Below are 16363 nucleotides of genomic sequence, written 5' to 3' on the forward strand. Positions count from 1 at the left end.
AAGCAATTATCAAAAAGACACAGTAACTCATCAGACCATGAGGCTACTGCAGTGAGAGGCTGAACTACTGCCCTCAGGAGTAGTGATTTCATTTTCAGACTTTGCATGACTAAAGGAAGAGATCCCATCAGACTTGCCACGTTACTGAGTGACCTGCAGATCCTTCTCCTTTCTAGCCCAATTTCCCCTCTTGCCTATCAGTGCTCCCTTTGGAAAGGAGCAGAGTTGTGTAGCCAACTGCTGCCCTGAACAAAGAAAAGGAAAAAAACCCACCCATAGCTGCCCAACAGCATAATAGCAGGGGAAAAAAAAAAAGAAGTATGACAAGCATATTTATGGGACAGTTGATGCAGCCTTCAGAAGCAGAGTCAGGAGTTTAGGAGAAAAACTTATAATCTGCACTATGTAAGCACTTCATAGCACATGGTGAGCTCCTTTGTGGCACTTGGTTGGGCAAACCAGCAGCAGCATAGCGAGCTATTGCTCCACTCTCCTTTAAAGCAGCCCAGGGATGGAGGAGGTGTGGGAGGTGGGCAGCAATGCAGCTTCTTTCCTCCCCGTACAGCGTGACCCAAAGCTGTGGGTCTGGCTTCCTACAGGACCACGTGTGCAGGCTCCCTCGAGTCCAGCAGGACTCTGAGGAGGGCGTTGTGTACTGTGTGATCCCAAAGAGTGTCAGACAAACAGGAGGTGCCGACGTAAACATTCTCCTCAACACATGGACCTCCATGGGGTACCCACGGCATGCTGCAGCAAGGCTGGACCATCTTTAAAGTCTTTTTCCTGGCTGACACTCATGATCTAACAAGATCAGCTATTTCCCCTCACCCGTGTGTGCCCCTCATGCATTCAATTGCCCCTTTTCTTGCAACAGCCAAGGGGACCAAGTGCCTGGGGCTTTCCTGGGTCATAGGGATCCCAGGACCAAGACCAAAAGATGAGGTGTGCCTTACACCCTGCTATTTTTTGAGCCCCACTGAAGTTTTAAGAAATAGTTCCGATCACACAAGGCCTGTTTCATGAATCTCCAATTTCCTTCACATGTCTAAAAATTAACAGATGCAAGCACAGGTATTTTTCATCTTGCAGAACTGAAGTAAAAGCACCTTCCACACCACAAGAGCTGACAGTCAGTGCATCCATCAGCCCATTTGAATTTAAATTGTCATGTCCAGGCTCCAGTTTCTTCTGCAGGTCTTGGAACTACCGCTGCATGTGCAGAAGGTGACCACAGCTTTACGAATCAGATCCTCAGTTTATTTTGATAAGAAAGAGCCCAGGACTCTGTTTTTACCAAGTGCCACCCACGGCTCATTCATTGCTCAGAACAGAAACCAGAGGAAGGCACAAGTTCCATATTCTTGCTGCAGCAGATTTCTTTGCCAGGAAAAACATTTTTACACTTTTTTTTGTGTGTGTTTTAACGGTTGCTATTTCTACATTATCTATTCCTGAGATTACTTCCTGTGGGAAAGATGTAGTATTTTTAATTCCAATAATAATTTTAGTAACAATTGCCATTTTCTGCCAACGTTTCTGCACTTTGGGATAGAACCAAATTGTATGTTCTAAATTCCTCTTCTCATTACAGTTTCTCTAGGAAAGTTTTAAGGCAGTTATTTCATACCTCAAAAATCACAGGGGAAAGAACAGAATTTTCTTAAGTTTGTGAGACTGATTTTCCATGAAGTTCCGGGCTGTCGCCTGCTTCCCGCAGCTAACCTCATTCTTCCATTTAAGTCAAACGCTTCTCTCCCTCGTTTAGCTTTCATGTTATTCAAGCTAGGTACACGGTTATAACTTCCACTGCTATTTCTTTTGCATCCAACTAGGAATAACTTGCTTATCAGAATTGTTGCTGCTTCTTGGCAAATGTGGCCGCACTGAAGAATACAGGTACGGAGGGTTGCAGAGGCCCTTTCTATTCCATTCTGGAAAGAGCAGTTATTTTTTGAGGCAATTATTTAGACTTTTGTACACACAGTACTGTGCATACATGTCTTTGCTGAAACCCAGGAATGAAATTCCTGTCTGAGATCAGCAGCAGGTTCAACCTTGACTTAGTAAAGTTCGGATTACATCTCAAATGTCACCTATGGCCTTAACCAAGAATATTACTTCAGAAATAATAAACTCCTTACTTTCAGTCAGGAATAAATACATTTAAGGGTTTGGGTTTTGTTTGGGTTTTGTTTGTTTTTTTTTTTAAATGAAGATTTTTTTTTTTTTTAAAGCAAACATTGAATTGATACAACTTTTTAAAAGAAGGTATTAGATGCTTTTTGCAGGAATTCAGCAGAACTGAGAATGCTTAGAGCTAGTCCCAATATATGGCATACTATTTACTTGTCCAAACTTCATAAAATTTACTCCAAGTTTCTGTTTACCTCTGAAACATCTGAGAAAGATGTGAGCCTTCTAGAGACAGCACCCGATAAGCTGAAAAAGATTTGTTTTCCAAATCAGTTCTTCTTTAGGTGAAATGGGAGTTGGCTCCTCTTCCCTGCAGCATAGATTTTAAATGAGTAATACATTCATGGTGGAAGCACCTGTTTCCTTCTGGGCTAGTTTCTCTTGTTTTGCTTAGCTGCAAAGATTCTGTATTTGCAGGTGAATTACTTGCGTTTTAGAAATACATCAGAGGCAACAGCCAGAGGGGGCAAGCACGCTGGTTGTGGTTGCCCTGGCAGAGCTACTACTGCAGAGAAAGTGAGTGTATTGAATTTTATGCCACCTACTGACCTGGTCACACCGAAGGCAGTTTTACCTGGGAATCCTGACCCCGATTCTCAAGGGCCATGAGGACAGAAGAAATTGTCTTAATGTACCTAGAGATCCCACATCAAATGCTGCAGGAGAGGTGAGGTTTGGATCTCATGTTTGTAACTCAAACCCATCACTAACATTACAAAACCAAACCCATTAAAAATTCTGCCTTAAGATAGGCAGAAATTATCCTTTTCAAGAACACGTAACACATTTTAGATTTGATTCAGATTTTTAATAAAGTGTGCCAGTAGAAGCTTTCAAAGGCAATGATATATCAATAAATAACAGTTAAACTGAGTTCCTGAGAAAGAACCTACCACATGAAAGAATGTCAGATAGATGTAAATAACAAAAAATGGCATTACTATATAAAAAAGCAGTAATACTGAATCTTACATGAACTGTCACAACACAAGCACTGCATACCTCAGAACATTCCTTTCATACAAATGTAAACAAATACACAATCATTTTTGTTTAGTTTAGGCTGATGAATTTATATGTTGTTGCTTAGATATCTAAACAATGGATAGGATAGGATATGCTAAAACATTAAGGAATAATATGTGGAATAATATATGGAAAAAATAATGAAGCTCCAGATTTAAAAATAAAAGCAAAAACACATTAAAGGAGTGTTTTCCTCAAATGTTATTACATCAATCACTTTAAATAGGACTGTTACACTAACCTGAATTAAGGATTTTTGTGTGTGTTTACTTATTTAGTTATATATAATATATATGCAAATATGTATGGCTTAATTATCTTCAGTATTCTGGTATCACCTTGAATAATTCTCACTTACACATCTAAGAAAAATGCATATTTTAACATAGTTAAGAATTTATATTTCAAAGTATGCCTATAATTTGACAGAACTGAAGGACTATCGCGCTCCATCACAGCAACATTTTTACCTATAGACAACAGGACAGAATGACCTATGAACAATGCCAACATTTTCAGATGTCAGTGCCTAAAACATTAGGATCCTAAACAGATACACAGGGATCTGATGTCTGGAAAAGCTACGTACCTCAAGGTTCCGTAGATGTCCATGGAGCTGCATGCGCTCAACATCAGCCTCATCGCACTTAGGATCTCGATGTGTCACGGGAGCACAGCATTAGACATTCTGTTTTGAAGACGTTGAGCTACGTATGTTAGTATTGGTGCTCTGCATTACTGCTAGTATTAAACAGTGGACACTGTGCTGCATGCTACATGAATAAGCCCGATCTAGACTGTTGCTGCAAATCAGCTTTGCAATAATGGTCTTGCTATTGATCCTTTGTGGGGAAACGTGTGTGCTGATGATATGTTTACTAAACTGATCTATTACATCAGACCACAAAATCACTATTCAGTTATAACCTTTGCAATCTGTTTTACAAAATTAGTATTGGATACAATCATAAGAGGAAACCACCCACACAATACATTATCAACACACGGCTTAAAATGGTCTAATTTTAGACCCTTAGTAAAAGTGGATCCACAGGACCTGCCTGTGAATGGCAAGAAAAGGCCATTTCAAATAGAAAAACACTGCTCATGCAACATTCTTCACACACTAGACAATGAAATCACACCCAAATTGTCACTTGCTCACACTTTCTATTACACTCCAATAAGCAGAAGGAAATAAAGCAGCTTTAAGGTTATGTCACAATTTTGAAATGTGGAAAATACATACAATAAACAAAAATCACGGTGCGAATACAATGGCATCAGTAAATTTAGAAAATTAGAGAGCAGTCTGGTGGGTTTTTTAATTTTTCTTCTTTTTTTTTTTTTCTATTTTCTTTCTTACATTATTGCACAGAGACCTTTCATCACATGTTCTTCAGCTTTATGCATCTTCCTAAATGTGAAATAAGTGCTATGGATAAAATAAAAATGTAGAAAAGAAGAACAGCAGCATGATTTGTCAAAGTTAATCCCTATAATTTAGTAGGAAAAACCCCCCTGCTATAAACAAAATATAAGTGCTCTTTATTCATTTAAAAAATAATGCTGACAGTTGCAGAAGTCTGTAAATGTTAATCCGAGTAGGGGGATGCTGACCTCAAATAAAAATAGGCCTAGAAACTATAGACTGCTGGCCTTGCAGATTTTGGTGAAGACCAGGATTTCAAGTGTAATTATCAACAAAGTTATTTACAGTAAAACTGACCTGAACTTTCACGAGTGCCATTTTTAGGACCTGGTCCTGCAAGCTTCTGACTCCCCAGGACGACTCCAGCCTCAGCTGAAGTTACACCTGAATAAGCACTGCAGGATCAACTCCTAAAGGATCAGTTAAAGGCCCTACTGGATTTGAGATTAGTCTTATCTGAAGTAGTCTATACAATAATTTACACATATACAGGCTGACAAGCTCCAGTCTGATCCACCACACCTTTGTCTTCTACATCAGACTTTTCAGACTGGCCAACTTCCATTCCAGAAGGTTTGGGATACCTGAATGGATACCCGTTGTCATCGAAGAACCTTCGGAAAGTAAACTCATAAAAAGCATGTTCTGTATGTTTGCTATTGGAAGAGGCTAGTGGATCCCACGTCCTGGTGCTGTCACCACTAGCATCGTTCCAAGGACCTTCTTCTTCAACTGGATCAAAATTTGAAGTGTCCATTGGATGGCTGATCTTTGGAACATAGGGAGCTGGCTGCCTACGGATATCGGTAGAGAAGTCCATAGAGTGAAAAAAAGAATGGGCCTTAATATCATCTGCTCCATTTCTTCCAAGCCTGTCCTCAGCAGCACAGCAGAGCTTTGTGATGAGATCAGTTGCCTCAGGGCTTAGCTTGATCTGTGAGGGAATGTGCAATGTGCTTTCCCAATTTATCACCTGGAGGTAAGAAAGGTATTAAACAACTTCTCATCCTGGAAAGAGAATCTTTTCGATTGTCAATATTAACTGTACAGAAGCATACACACAAGTAGTCAACTCACAGTCTGTATAGTTATTTTAGAGGTTCAAGAACCCAGTGATTAGATTTCATTATCTGTTAATAATTACTTTAATGAATCAAGAAACACTGTCGGATAGCAGACAAAAGCAGCAATTCCATTTTAAAAAAAGGCAAATTCCTTCCTGAATGCTCCCATAGTCTGATTTGGGAATGTATTCAGTTTACACATGACTTCATGGAATGACTTCAAGGAATTACTTCATCTCCAAAATGTAAACTAGGAAAAGTAGTCATGAGATATATCCTTTCTAATATAAAACTACTCACTGCTTGACTTTGAAACACTTACATTGCCAAGTGTAATTATCACTGGCATATCAGCTGACTCAAATCTGATAGGCACTCTAAGGAATTTAGATGAATGAACTCATGCTTAAGAAATCAGAATTGTGCTGAGAAGACTCATAAAACTAAGAACTATCTATGCAGTTGGACAAGTCAGTTCTAGTCTGATATTCAGTATCTTCATTGATTGGGAAAGGATTTGTCCCTGCATTGAACTACTTAAAATCAGGCTTTTGTAATCACTGCTCCTTTCTCTAGTAAAACAAGAGGGGTTAGGTCAGTGCATGGAGAAGAAGGGAAGGGAAAAGTTTAAAATTTTGCTACCACAGATGGAATTTTGCTTCAACTTACCTTCAGTTGAGTTTCTGTGGGTGTAGGAGCCAGAAAAGGAGGCTGTCCCACTAACATTTCAAAGAGGATCACACCAACACTCCACCAGTCACAGAGCTGAGTGTATCCTGAAAGGCAAGTCAAAAGGTTGTCCTCCACCAATCAAGGAGAATATGTATAGAGCTACTTGCAATTAAGTATCAAAACATACAGCACAGATTTCTGCCTTTTCTCAGACAATCAATCTGTGACCTAAAAACTAGGGCTCCCAATCCACCTTCATTATACAGTTGCTTCTGCTTGCAGACCTAAATTTTACTGCTGTCAGTAAAGATCTAATCCTGCTCTCTGGGAATATTTCTGAATAAATTTAATTCTCAACAAAAGTCAGTGGTGAAATTATATCACTAGAAAGAATGAAGGATTTTTTTGTGCCCTGCCCCACAACTGTATTACTACACAGCACAAACTGGACCTCAAAGAATAACGAAAAGGTTTAGCGACTGATGTCCCCCCCTTGGTTCAGTGGAGGTGACAGCACGAGTTTGAAAAGCTGCTGAAAGACACAGCCTGGTTTTAGAAACAGAAGAAAACCACAGATTAATTTTTGAGCAAGTTCCAAGCAGAGGAACAATTTAAATCACTTAATTGCTGGGACAAAACAAATAAGGTATATGTTTTGAGATCTCTGAAAAGGAATGGAGGATTTAAACACCGATGTCAATGGAGATTTGTGTCATTGGGTGATGTCAGGTCCAGTGTGAAATCTCTGAACTTGAGAAAGATCAGGCTTAGGATCTGGCTTGCAGACAACTTTGAACATCTAATCTCCTTACTACAGTGACCATGTCTGTTCTGCATGGATAGTCACTAAGTACTGTCTAAATTCCTCAAGCTGAGCTTTTGAATGCAGGGTGTCCAGTGTAAATTGTGGAAGACTTTTTACTGGGTTTCCCCAAGATTCTGGCTGGGAATCTGAAGGACATGTTTCCCTAAGTTTACATCATCCATATTTAAGTGGCCCATCTGAATCAGTGATTCAGAACCACCAGCTGGCTACTCATTGGTCTGTGTAAACTTGCTAGCTGCCATACTTGTACTCCATGAGTACAGCTAATCTGCTTTATACGTGAAAAATACCACTGCCAACATCATCTGACACATTTATTAGCAGTCTCATTCAAAGGCCTCAGAGTGTAGATACACACAGACACACAAAGTATGACCACCATCAATGCCAGCAATGTGATGTAACAGTGAAGCATGTAGAAAAATCTGTTCTCCTTAATCTGAGCTAAGTGTTTGTGGCCTTCAGAATGACAATCTTCCAAAGCAGCAAGCTTATTTAAGGGGGGGAAAAAAAAAAGTATTTCAAAGCATCGATGGTCACTTAAACAGGAGAAAAATACAGGTTATCTACCTTTACGAAGCAGGACTTCAGGAGCAATATAATTAGGGGTTCCAACTAACGAGTGGGCTAGACATCTCTGATGCTGCTTCTTAGCTCTTTGTTCCAATGTCTTCAGCCTATCTCCACATCTACAATTGGACACATCATCCCAAAGATCACTGGGCTCCATGCTGTCTTGTCTGATATGGCTCCCTTTCAAATGGGAGAAAAAGTTTACATTCACAGTCATAAAACACAAAGAGAAAAGTATTTATCTAGATCCAGTGTGAGCATTTAAGCTTTAAATCCAAGGCATTTCCTTCTGCCCTCTCCTTCACAATTTGTTTTCCATAACCAGCAAAATGTCTCTGTCTCAGCACAGGGAAGCATGTTCCCATATGGGAGATACAGAACAATGGAGTATATTTAGATTAGCTATACCAATTGTTTATGACCTTTTTGCCAACAGACACCAATACTCCTCAATGGCACACACAGGAGGTGCGCGAACTACTTTAAATCTGTGGTTAAATTATTTCACCATCAAGAGACCCTCCAAACAAGTATAAACTGAAAAATTGCTGCTACTGCAGTGGTTGGTCAGATTACTGATAGGGATTTAAAGAGTATTGCAAACAAAGGACTGGAAACAAACTAATTGAGTTAGTGAGAGACAGATGCATCATATTGTCATTGATCCTTTGTCAATGTACACACCTCTGTTTTCTAAGCTGGCATTTCTGCCAAGAGGTAGCTGTTTGTTTCAAAATAAATAATGCAATACCATTACAAATAAAGCCTAAGAACACTACCTTTCTGATAGTATTTTGAATTGTGAGTCCACCTGAATCCAGTACACAGTCCAAAGTCAGTCAGTTTGATATGCCCATCAAGGTCTATCAGAATGTTGTCAGGCTTGATGTCTCGATGAATAAATCCCATTTTGTGCACACTCTCTATAGCCAAAGTGAGCTCTGCAATATAAAATCTAGCCAGACGCTCTGGAAAGACCTCCATCCGAATCAGTAGACTCATCATATCCCCACCTGGGATGTAGTCCATCACAAAGTACAAGTTCTCTTTATCTTGGAAGGAATAATAGAGTTTAACCACCCATTCATTGTCTGCCTCAGCAAGTATGTCCCTCTCTGCTTTGACATGAGCCACCTGGTTCCGGTTTAACACATCTTTCTTTCGCAGAGTCTTCATGGCATACAGGGCATGGGTATCCACTTTGCAGGCCAGGCATACTTCTCCAAATGCACCAATACCCAGAGTCTTGATTTTCACAAACATAGATTTGTCCATTTTGGCCCTTTTAAGTCTGTTGTAGTTGGACTCCTTCTGGTAGAGAATTTTCCTCATTTGTTCCTGTTCTGCTTCACAAAGGCCAGCCTTTACAAAGGAAAGCAAACCACAAGAGCTAGTACTGTTACATTCACAGCAAGAGAACAATAAACTAGCATTCCCAAAATGCATTTCTCAGAAAAATTAATCAAGAACCAGAAAAGATGTATTCATGGGAGATACACTCTCTTGTCTGTCTGTTGAGGTATTCCTGAAATGCCAGCAAATTCACTGTGCCCTAACTTGTTACCTGAATTTGCCATTCTGAGATTGGTCTGCCTTTCTCATTTGACTGAACGAAGAGACATGGGGCAGTACTGTCAGAGAGGGCAATATAACACAACAAACCTGATCATGAGATTTTGTTTACACCTTTCAAATGTGCACTTCGCCACTGCACTCCACTATATGTATGTGCACTGCGGTACAGCTTAAACTGAAACATAAACCTAGATGCAGCAGTCCACTTTGTTCATGAATGGTTCTCCAGGACAGTTCCTGCCTCGAGCGCCGTTTGACTGTTGGTTTTTGTGTTGTAATTAAGCTGATTTTGACCTACACATTCCCAAGTGCCTTGGGAACCTTCTTCTTTAGAAACTGTTTTTCTTCCCCTGCCATATACAGCCTCCACTCTCAGGCTTTACAGATCTCCTAACCATCTGTTCTTCCTTCTTCTTCCAACTTCTCCCTTTTCCCCTCCCAAAATACGTGCATATAACTCTCAGCTCTGGCCTCCCCCTAGCCACTGCAGCCCAGACCCTGGTGCTATTTCTGCACTAAATGTATTATTTCCCCTCTGCACCTAAGCTGTAAAAAAGCTGGCTTGTCCAGCCACCTCCTGCCCCCAGAAAGCCTCCAAGTAACTGCAGGTAACATTTCACATGGCTGCAGTGAGAGACCTCCTGAGAAAGGGAGAAGCAGCAGTATTCAACCAGACTTTCCTCACCTCTGCCAGGTGAGGAAAGAGCCTCCACAGTGCCAACTTCATTGCCTGTCCCTCTCCTGAGAGCCACTGGTGGCCACCACGAGCAGAAGCCCCTGGGCTGATCCCCAGGATATTCTGACAACTCATCTTCTGCAGCATGCCCCTTTCTGCATACCCCATTTCCAAAATCCTGAATTAACTGAAGCACTTTGAGAAGAAGATTAGTGCCTGGTGGGAAGGGGCAATGGGGAGGAGGGTGGAGGGATTTAAAGCTCACTGATTAGCTGGCTAGAGACCCAAGCATATGCCCACAGGGCTGCTAATTAGATTGATTTAATTTCACATCTCTAGTCCAGGTCCTTAAAGGCGAGTGTGGGCAGCCAGACTATGCAGTGAGATCCTCATGGTATAAAAGTGAAATCTGCATGAATAAAGGATGGAGGAGGTCTGCAGGAACTTGCAGAACAGGTAGGATGAATTTTCAGACTAAAGGCAACAGCCAAATCAAAACAAGTTTTTAAAATGTAAGGAAAGTACATCAATCCATAATAAAGGAAGTGTTTACTGTTTTAAGGTAAAATAATTAGTGTGTTGTTTTCTTGGTTAATTCTAGAATAATGCAATATTCAGACAGCCAAAATCTCCTGAGTGTATTATTCCAGTCAGTGATGAGGTTGCTAGGGGAAGGAGTTGTTTTTGTTTATAGCTGAATTATCTCTGAGTTATGAAGTGAGGGAAAGCTGAAGAGTCAGAAGAGAAGAACTAACATAATTAGCTGCTGTTTTACTTCTCTAGAGATCACTCGCTATCTTAGGAAAGTATTCACTAAATCCAAGCAATGCAATGCAATCTGTACTTGCAGTGAGGACAAACTATTAACTGTCACTAAAATGCCAGCCTTTCAAGAGATTTTAGAAGCCTATTTGTTTAATTTTAACCTCAACAAACAAACTGCTGAGTTTTCTGGAGCGATGTGAGCATCAAATTATTTGACTCTGGAAATTAACTGTGTTAAGGAAGATCAGGTAGTTAATTATTATCCATTATGCATTAATAATAGCTTTCCTTACAGTTTATCCTTAAATACAAAAGTAGACTTGTCATATTCTAGTCATGCCTGGGAAAAAACCACTCTTCCACATTTAAAAATTAAAAACAAAATTGCCAGAGCAACCATCAGAACTACGCAGCTTTGTTTTAAGCAGCCCTTTCAGTGAATCAGCTTAGGTTTGAGAGCTACAATTAGGCATGAAAGAAGCACTCTCACTCAAAAAGTGCACCTCACTGAGACCTGCTTCTAGAACAAGTTCCAGCAAGGGTCCCAAGATCAATTTGAGCTGGCCAAGATATGATTACGTGCATAATATTATTACTTACTTGTGTTCAACAGAAAACTTTCAGTCAAGTATTACATATTCATCTGAAAACATGGCACAGTGAATATACTGCCAAGTTGAACCATGATTTTGGTGAATGAGTGGCTACCATGGAACAGGAAGAAAGAACTGGAGCAAAGATAAAACCTTCTCCAGAGTTTTGCAAGAGCTGCCAAAGTATGGCCAGAGTTATCTCAGCCTCAAACCTGGCTTTTGAGTTCTTGCCTAAGCAAACCTAACACTTTCCTACTATGGGGGGGTTTGCTTCATTTTACTTTTCTGGTATGAAGATGTATTATTTCACATCTCAGGTTTTTCAAACAGCCTCCCAGACCTGCATCCCCACTTCTAAGTGAAAATAGTCTGGTATAGGGAGGTGTTGGATACCTACTACTTCCAGTGGAGTCTGCCTTTATAAATTTTTTGACTGATTAAAAATAGTAATAATCAATTTGACCCCATTAGCTTTTATTATAACAAAACAAGGAGAATTACTTTAGCCATTTCTTGCTCCAATTGTAATCTTCTGTTAATTTTCTGCTGGTAGGTCTTTATGACATTTTCTACATGTTGCTCCATGTAGAACTTGAAGGCAAAAGGTGAGTAGCTCTTTATTCGGGATTCTCGCTTTTCCTCATCTTTGCCATTTTTTCGCACAGGCACCGGAGATGTCTGAATCTGCTTTTTATCCTTGTTTGGTTTTTCAGCTTTAGTGTTCTTGCTGCTTTTATCATTTCTCTCACCATTCTCCTCAGCCTTATTGCACGTTGAATTGGGGACTACACGGAGAGTCTGCTCTACGCCCATGCATAAGCAGTTGATATCAAACTGCTCAGAGCTACCGGGAAGTAACAAATGCTTGGGATATGGTGGTGGTGGACACCGCAGTTCCTGGTTACCGTAATCCACATCTAGTTGGTAAGCATTAGCTGCTCCAACAGGTGGCACATGCTGCTCAATGATCTCCAAGCCATCCACAGTCGGTGCCTGCGCAGGTAACCAACCAGGATGGGAAGGTCCCACTGCAGTCTGAGGCTCAGGTCTCATCACTCGCATGCTCTTCACTGGCTGGAGAATATGAGCAGAAGTGACTGCTGTGATCGTATTTGGAGACGTAATTGAAGGATCAGGTTTTCCTGGAGGAACCTGTCTTATAGACACCGTCACTTGTGGCTGTTGCTGGTGGTTGTTAAAGGAGTTTGTTCTGCTCGGCACTGTGGCATCGGGTCTGAAGGACACGTGTTGCCGTGGAGATGTTTCTATTCCTGGATTTTGTAAAGAATCTCGGCGTGACGGTGTAGCTGCCTGCCACTGCTGAACTTGAGGATTATTCATGTCATAGAGATCCATGTTTAGGCTATTTCTAGATGGAGTTAATAGATTTTGTGGTGGACTGTCTGAAAAATCATTAGCAAAGGCTGGACCTCTGGATATCACATGCATTTGATGAGAAGAAGGACTTGTCTGTTTGTGATGAGAATGCGATATATACAGGTTTGTCGGTGCCTGCTGAAATGCATGACCAGAATTATTCTGAACAACTGCCACTTTATTTGGGAGATTGGTGTATCCTCCCTCCTGCTGCATCTTGTTTTGGAAGGATGGACTCCGCTGAACACCATACCCCATAGGTTCCCCCTGCACCATCATGTGCTGCCTACTGTAATGTTGGCTGTTGGAGCCATGGGACGCCTGCAGCTGCAAAGCTTGACTGCTGTGATTAGCCACTGGATAATTAATCACAGAAGACTCGATATTTGCAGGGTATGTTTTCTGCTGATGGCTTGCTGGCGTGCTGTGAGTGCCTACTCCAGAGGGTCGCTGTACAGGAGCATTCATAGCTGTAGACGGCGAAGTAGAGATTAAATAGTCCATGTATGGCCTTGGAACTTCAGTAAGCATATTTGCACCTTCTGCTCCAAAGCCTGTCCCTTCATAGGCTGCATTACTGATCTGATGGTAGGACGGAAAAGATTCATTCGATCCTTCGAAGCTTGGCCTGCGGGTTACATTATTTGGCACAACACCCTTTCCTTTATAAAAAGAACACAGAAGAATGTTAGGAAACAATTCAGGTGAACCAATTACTTTGCATTACTTATCCATCTATACATACAGACATATTACCACACTATGTAGGAAGCATCTGTTATAAAAACCTTCCAAAATCTAAATTAAGCACTCTGAACATTTAAAGTTATAGTATTACTACTGATAATGAGCTACTGGCCCACAACACTGCTCATGCCAGGAATCAGCAGGGAGTCATATCAAATCATGAAAATAGAAGCACAAATTCCTTAACTATGAAATCATCAGATTACACTACAGCCTAGTTTCTAAAGCTGGACCACCATTACCAATAATTACCCACAGTCAGGAGGAAGCTACAGAGCAGGGGGTTAAGTACAGCACCAACGGGAAAAAAAAAGCTCCCAGAAGGACTGTCAATACAACTTGAAAGTCAACATTACTATGAGCTACTAGGTCATTACATAGTCCACATATTCTGTACAGCGAGCTCACTGCTCATGCTGGGGGGCTGTTTACATCTCTCTGTTCCATCGTCCTCCTCAAAAATCCTTGTTTCCCTCTCCTTCATTTACAACAAAGGCATCATACAGTTTGTCCTGTATTCTTTCCAATGTGTTGGACACAGAGTATCCCCTCATATTACTCATCTTCCATCTGTTTGGAAGGCAAATCTTTCAGGGTGTCGACATGTTAATCTTAGCTTGAAGAATGTGCAGAGACAAGACAGCAGCATTCCTACTCTGGAAGTGTTAATGACACTTTTCATCAGTTCTTTGATCTGAGGACAAATTGCAGGTGTAAAAAGCACTGGCTGTGCTATAAAGACAACGGGAGACTCTGTGCTGCTGCTATTTTTTGTTCCCCTTCTGCTTCTTTAGCTTTCACGAATCACAGGACTTGGCCCATTTATTTCTAAACAATTTCCTTTTAAAATCTTGACTTCACAAAATCTGCAAGAATAGTCGTATTGAGCTAACAGGCTTGAACACTGGATTGCTAGCATTACAGCATGTCCCAGCTGGGCCAAATGCAGCACACCTTAGTGTAGCTGTTGACTCCTCGCCTTGACATACAAGCCCTGCTATATACAGACACGCAAGAAGGTGCACGTTATTCAGACAGGTCTATGCACCATCTCTGCACACTGAAGAGGCTGCCCCACACTAAACGACACTTTCATAAGCAATGCAATGCTTTTAAATGGAATCAGGTTGGACAAATAATCAGTGTTCTTTAAAGTGAAATCTATAATTGGTAGCTCTTTTTCCTATGGTAACACAAGGCCATGCTTACCAAGGTTGCACTTACAACAGCACTCCCTGATAGCTCATCTGTTGGGACACAGTGAGATGCACTTAGGAGGCTGTGGCAATCCAAAGCATCCTAAGAAGTGGCTGCCTCCCACCTCCAGGCCACAGTAGCCATAACACCCATTTGCCATTTCTGTCAGTAGGATTCATGCTGAGCCTCAGGGGCAAACTGACTTTGTTTTTCCCTATCAGAGGCCATGAAGGAAAGTAGCAGCAATAATTTTTTTTTTTGTTTTGTTTTTACACATTCCTATCCAACATGGTAACTGTTATGACTATCTCTTGCCTGTGAAGGTTTTAGATCGAAGTGTATTCTTAAGATTAATCAACTATACTCATGGGATCATCTGTTTTTACACATAACTCTCTGTTACACAGTAATATCTGGTAAGTTTTATTTAAGTCTTGCCAGCATGCTGCAACTCTTGTTAGCTTTACTACTGAAGTTAAAGCAGGACAAAAATTAATAATTTGAAAATCTATTTCCATACACCAATATATGGAATTCAAAACCAGAAGATTTAAATTCTCCAACCGCAAATTAAAAGTTCCCAAGTAGCATTACATGCTTCCTAATGAACTAGAGGAAACCTATGCTATTCTAGCACAAACAATACCATACCAAACTAATCAATATGATTTTGTGGCACCTCAGGGAGGCAAACATCAATTGCATGATATTTAAGTTTTGCATTCTGTGTATCCTGAAAGCAAAGGTGGATCTTCAGCTCAAAAGGTTAATTATTCAGAACAGCTGCATGCATTGGAATGTTAAGAAAGCAAAACCAAATGCAAATGAAAGACAATTGAGTAATTAAAATGTTAGCGTAGAAAGATTTTTCAACCCTTTCAGAGGAAACGTATGCTCTTTAGGACTAGCTGTGTTCTTTCACTTTAAGGAATAAAGCCTTTATGATATAAAGCAAAATACAGTTCAGTAATTCTGTTGAAGTTATTTTAAATTCTCCTTAAGGCCCAGTTGAGGCCACATTTGTGCATGTATTAGGACAGAGCTCTCCAAATAGCAAACTGGCCAGTACTACTTTGTCTGTCAGGTGGCCACCCTGCAGGGTAACACTGTCGGAAATGTTTTCCTAGGGTTTTCCAGAATCTCCCCAAACAATAAAACAGGAAGTCTAAGACTGATAGAAAGGGCAGCTAACTGCTCCTTACACAGAACCATCACCCTTTCCCACCACATCTGAAGCTCTATTCCTGAGAGTGACCACCTGGCAAATGAGGTCCTTCCCCATTTCCGTCTTCCCTATATGTGGCTACCCTCAGGGTCCCCCAGGAAAGAAGTGGCTTTACTGAAGACCTCCTTCCTGTCCAGGGATTTCTCTTTGTAAATTGAGTGGGCTTTCTCTTCCTCAGCTTTCCTCATCTCTGGACATACCTCTCTATCAACTATGCAAAATTGAACACCCTTCCCAACAAAGATCTTCAATTTGATCAAAAGGCAAGAAGGAAGGTGCTGCTGAGGTGGCCAAGAAGAGAAATTTGTCATGTGGAAATCACTTGCACTCAGTAAACTCAACTTACGACCACACTTAGAGGTCTGTACTACTGTAATCAGATTGATTGAATGGGTTTGTTAGCTTCAACTAGTCCAACACAG

At 40.8% G+C, this 16363-nt stretch overlaps 1 protein-coding gene across 3 annotated transcripts in view; it reads right to left on the reverse strand.

Annotated features, from left to right (window-relative positions):
* Window positions 1-2991: 2991 nt before the first annotated feature.
* LATS2 (large tumor suppressor kinase 2) overlaps window positions 2992-16363 on the reverse strand; it is a 46504-nt gene continuing 33132 nt past the window's right edge. The window contains exons 3-8 of one of the 3 annotated variants that reach the window (XM_059818153.1): window positions 13130-13434; window positions 11897-13099; window positions 8566-9148; window positions 7784-7966; window positions 6385-6491; window positions 2992-5624 (exon numbers count right to left, since the gene is read on the reverse strand). In XM_059818153.1, coding sequence (XP_059674136.1) covers window positions 5130-5624; window positions 6385-6491; window positions 7784-7966; window positions 8566-9148; window positions 11897-13099; window positions 13130-13434 — 2876 coding nt within the window. In that variant the 3' untranslated portion in view covers window positions 2992-5129. Of the gene's footprint in view, window positions 5625-6384; window positions 6492-7783; window positions 7967-8565; window positions 9149-11896; window positions 13435-16363 lie in introns of all 3 variants that reach the window. The other 2 variants (XM_059818169.1, XM_059818162.1) reach the window with 2 other exon arrangements.

This window comes from Gavia stellata, chromosome 1, assembly GCF_030936135.1.
Source record: "Gavia stellata isolate bGavSte3 chromosome 1, bGavSte3.hap2, whole genome shotgun sequence".
Classification (NCBI taxonomy): domain Eukaryota; kingdom Metazoa; phylum Chordata; class Aves; order Gaviiformes; family Gaviidae; genus Gavia; species Gavia stellata.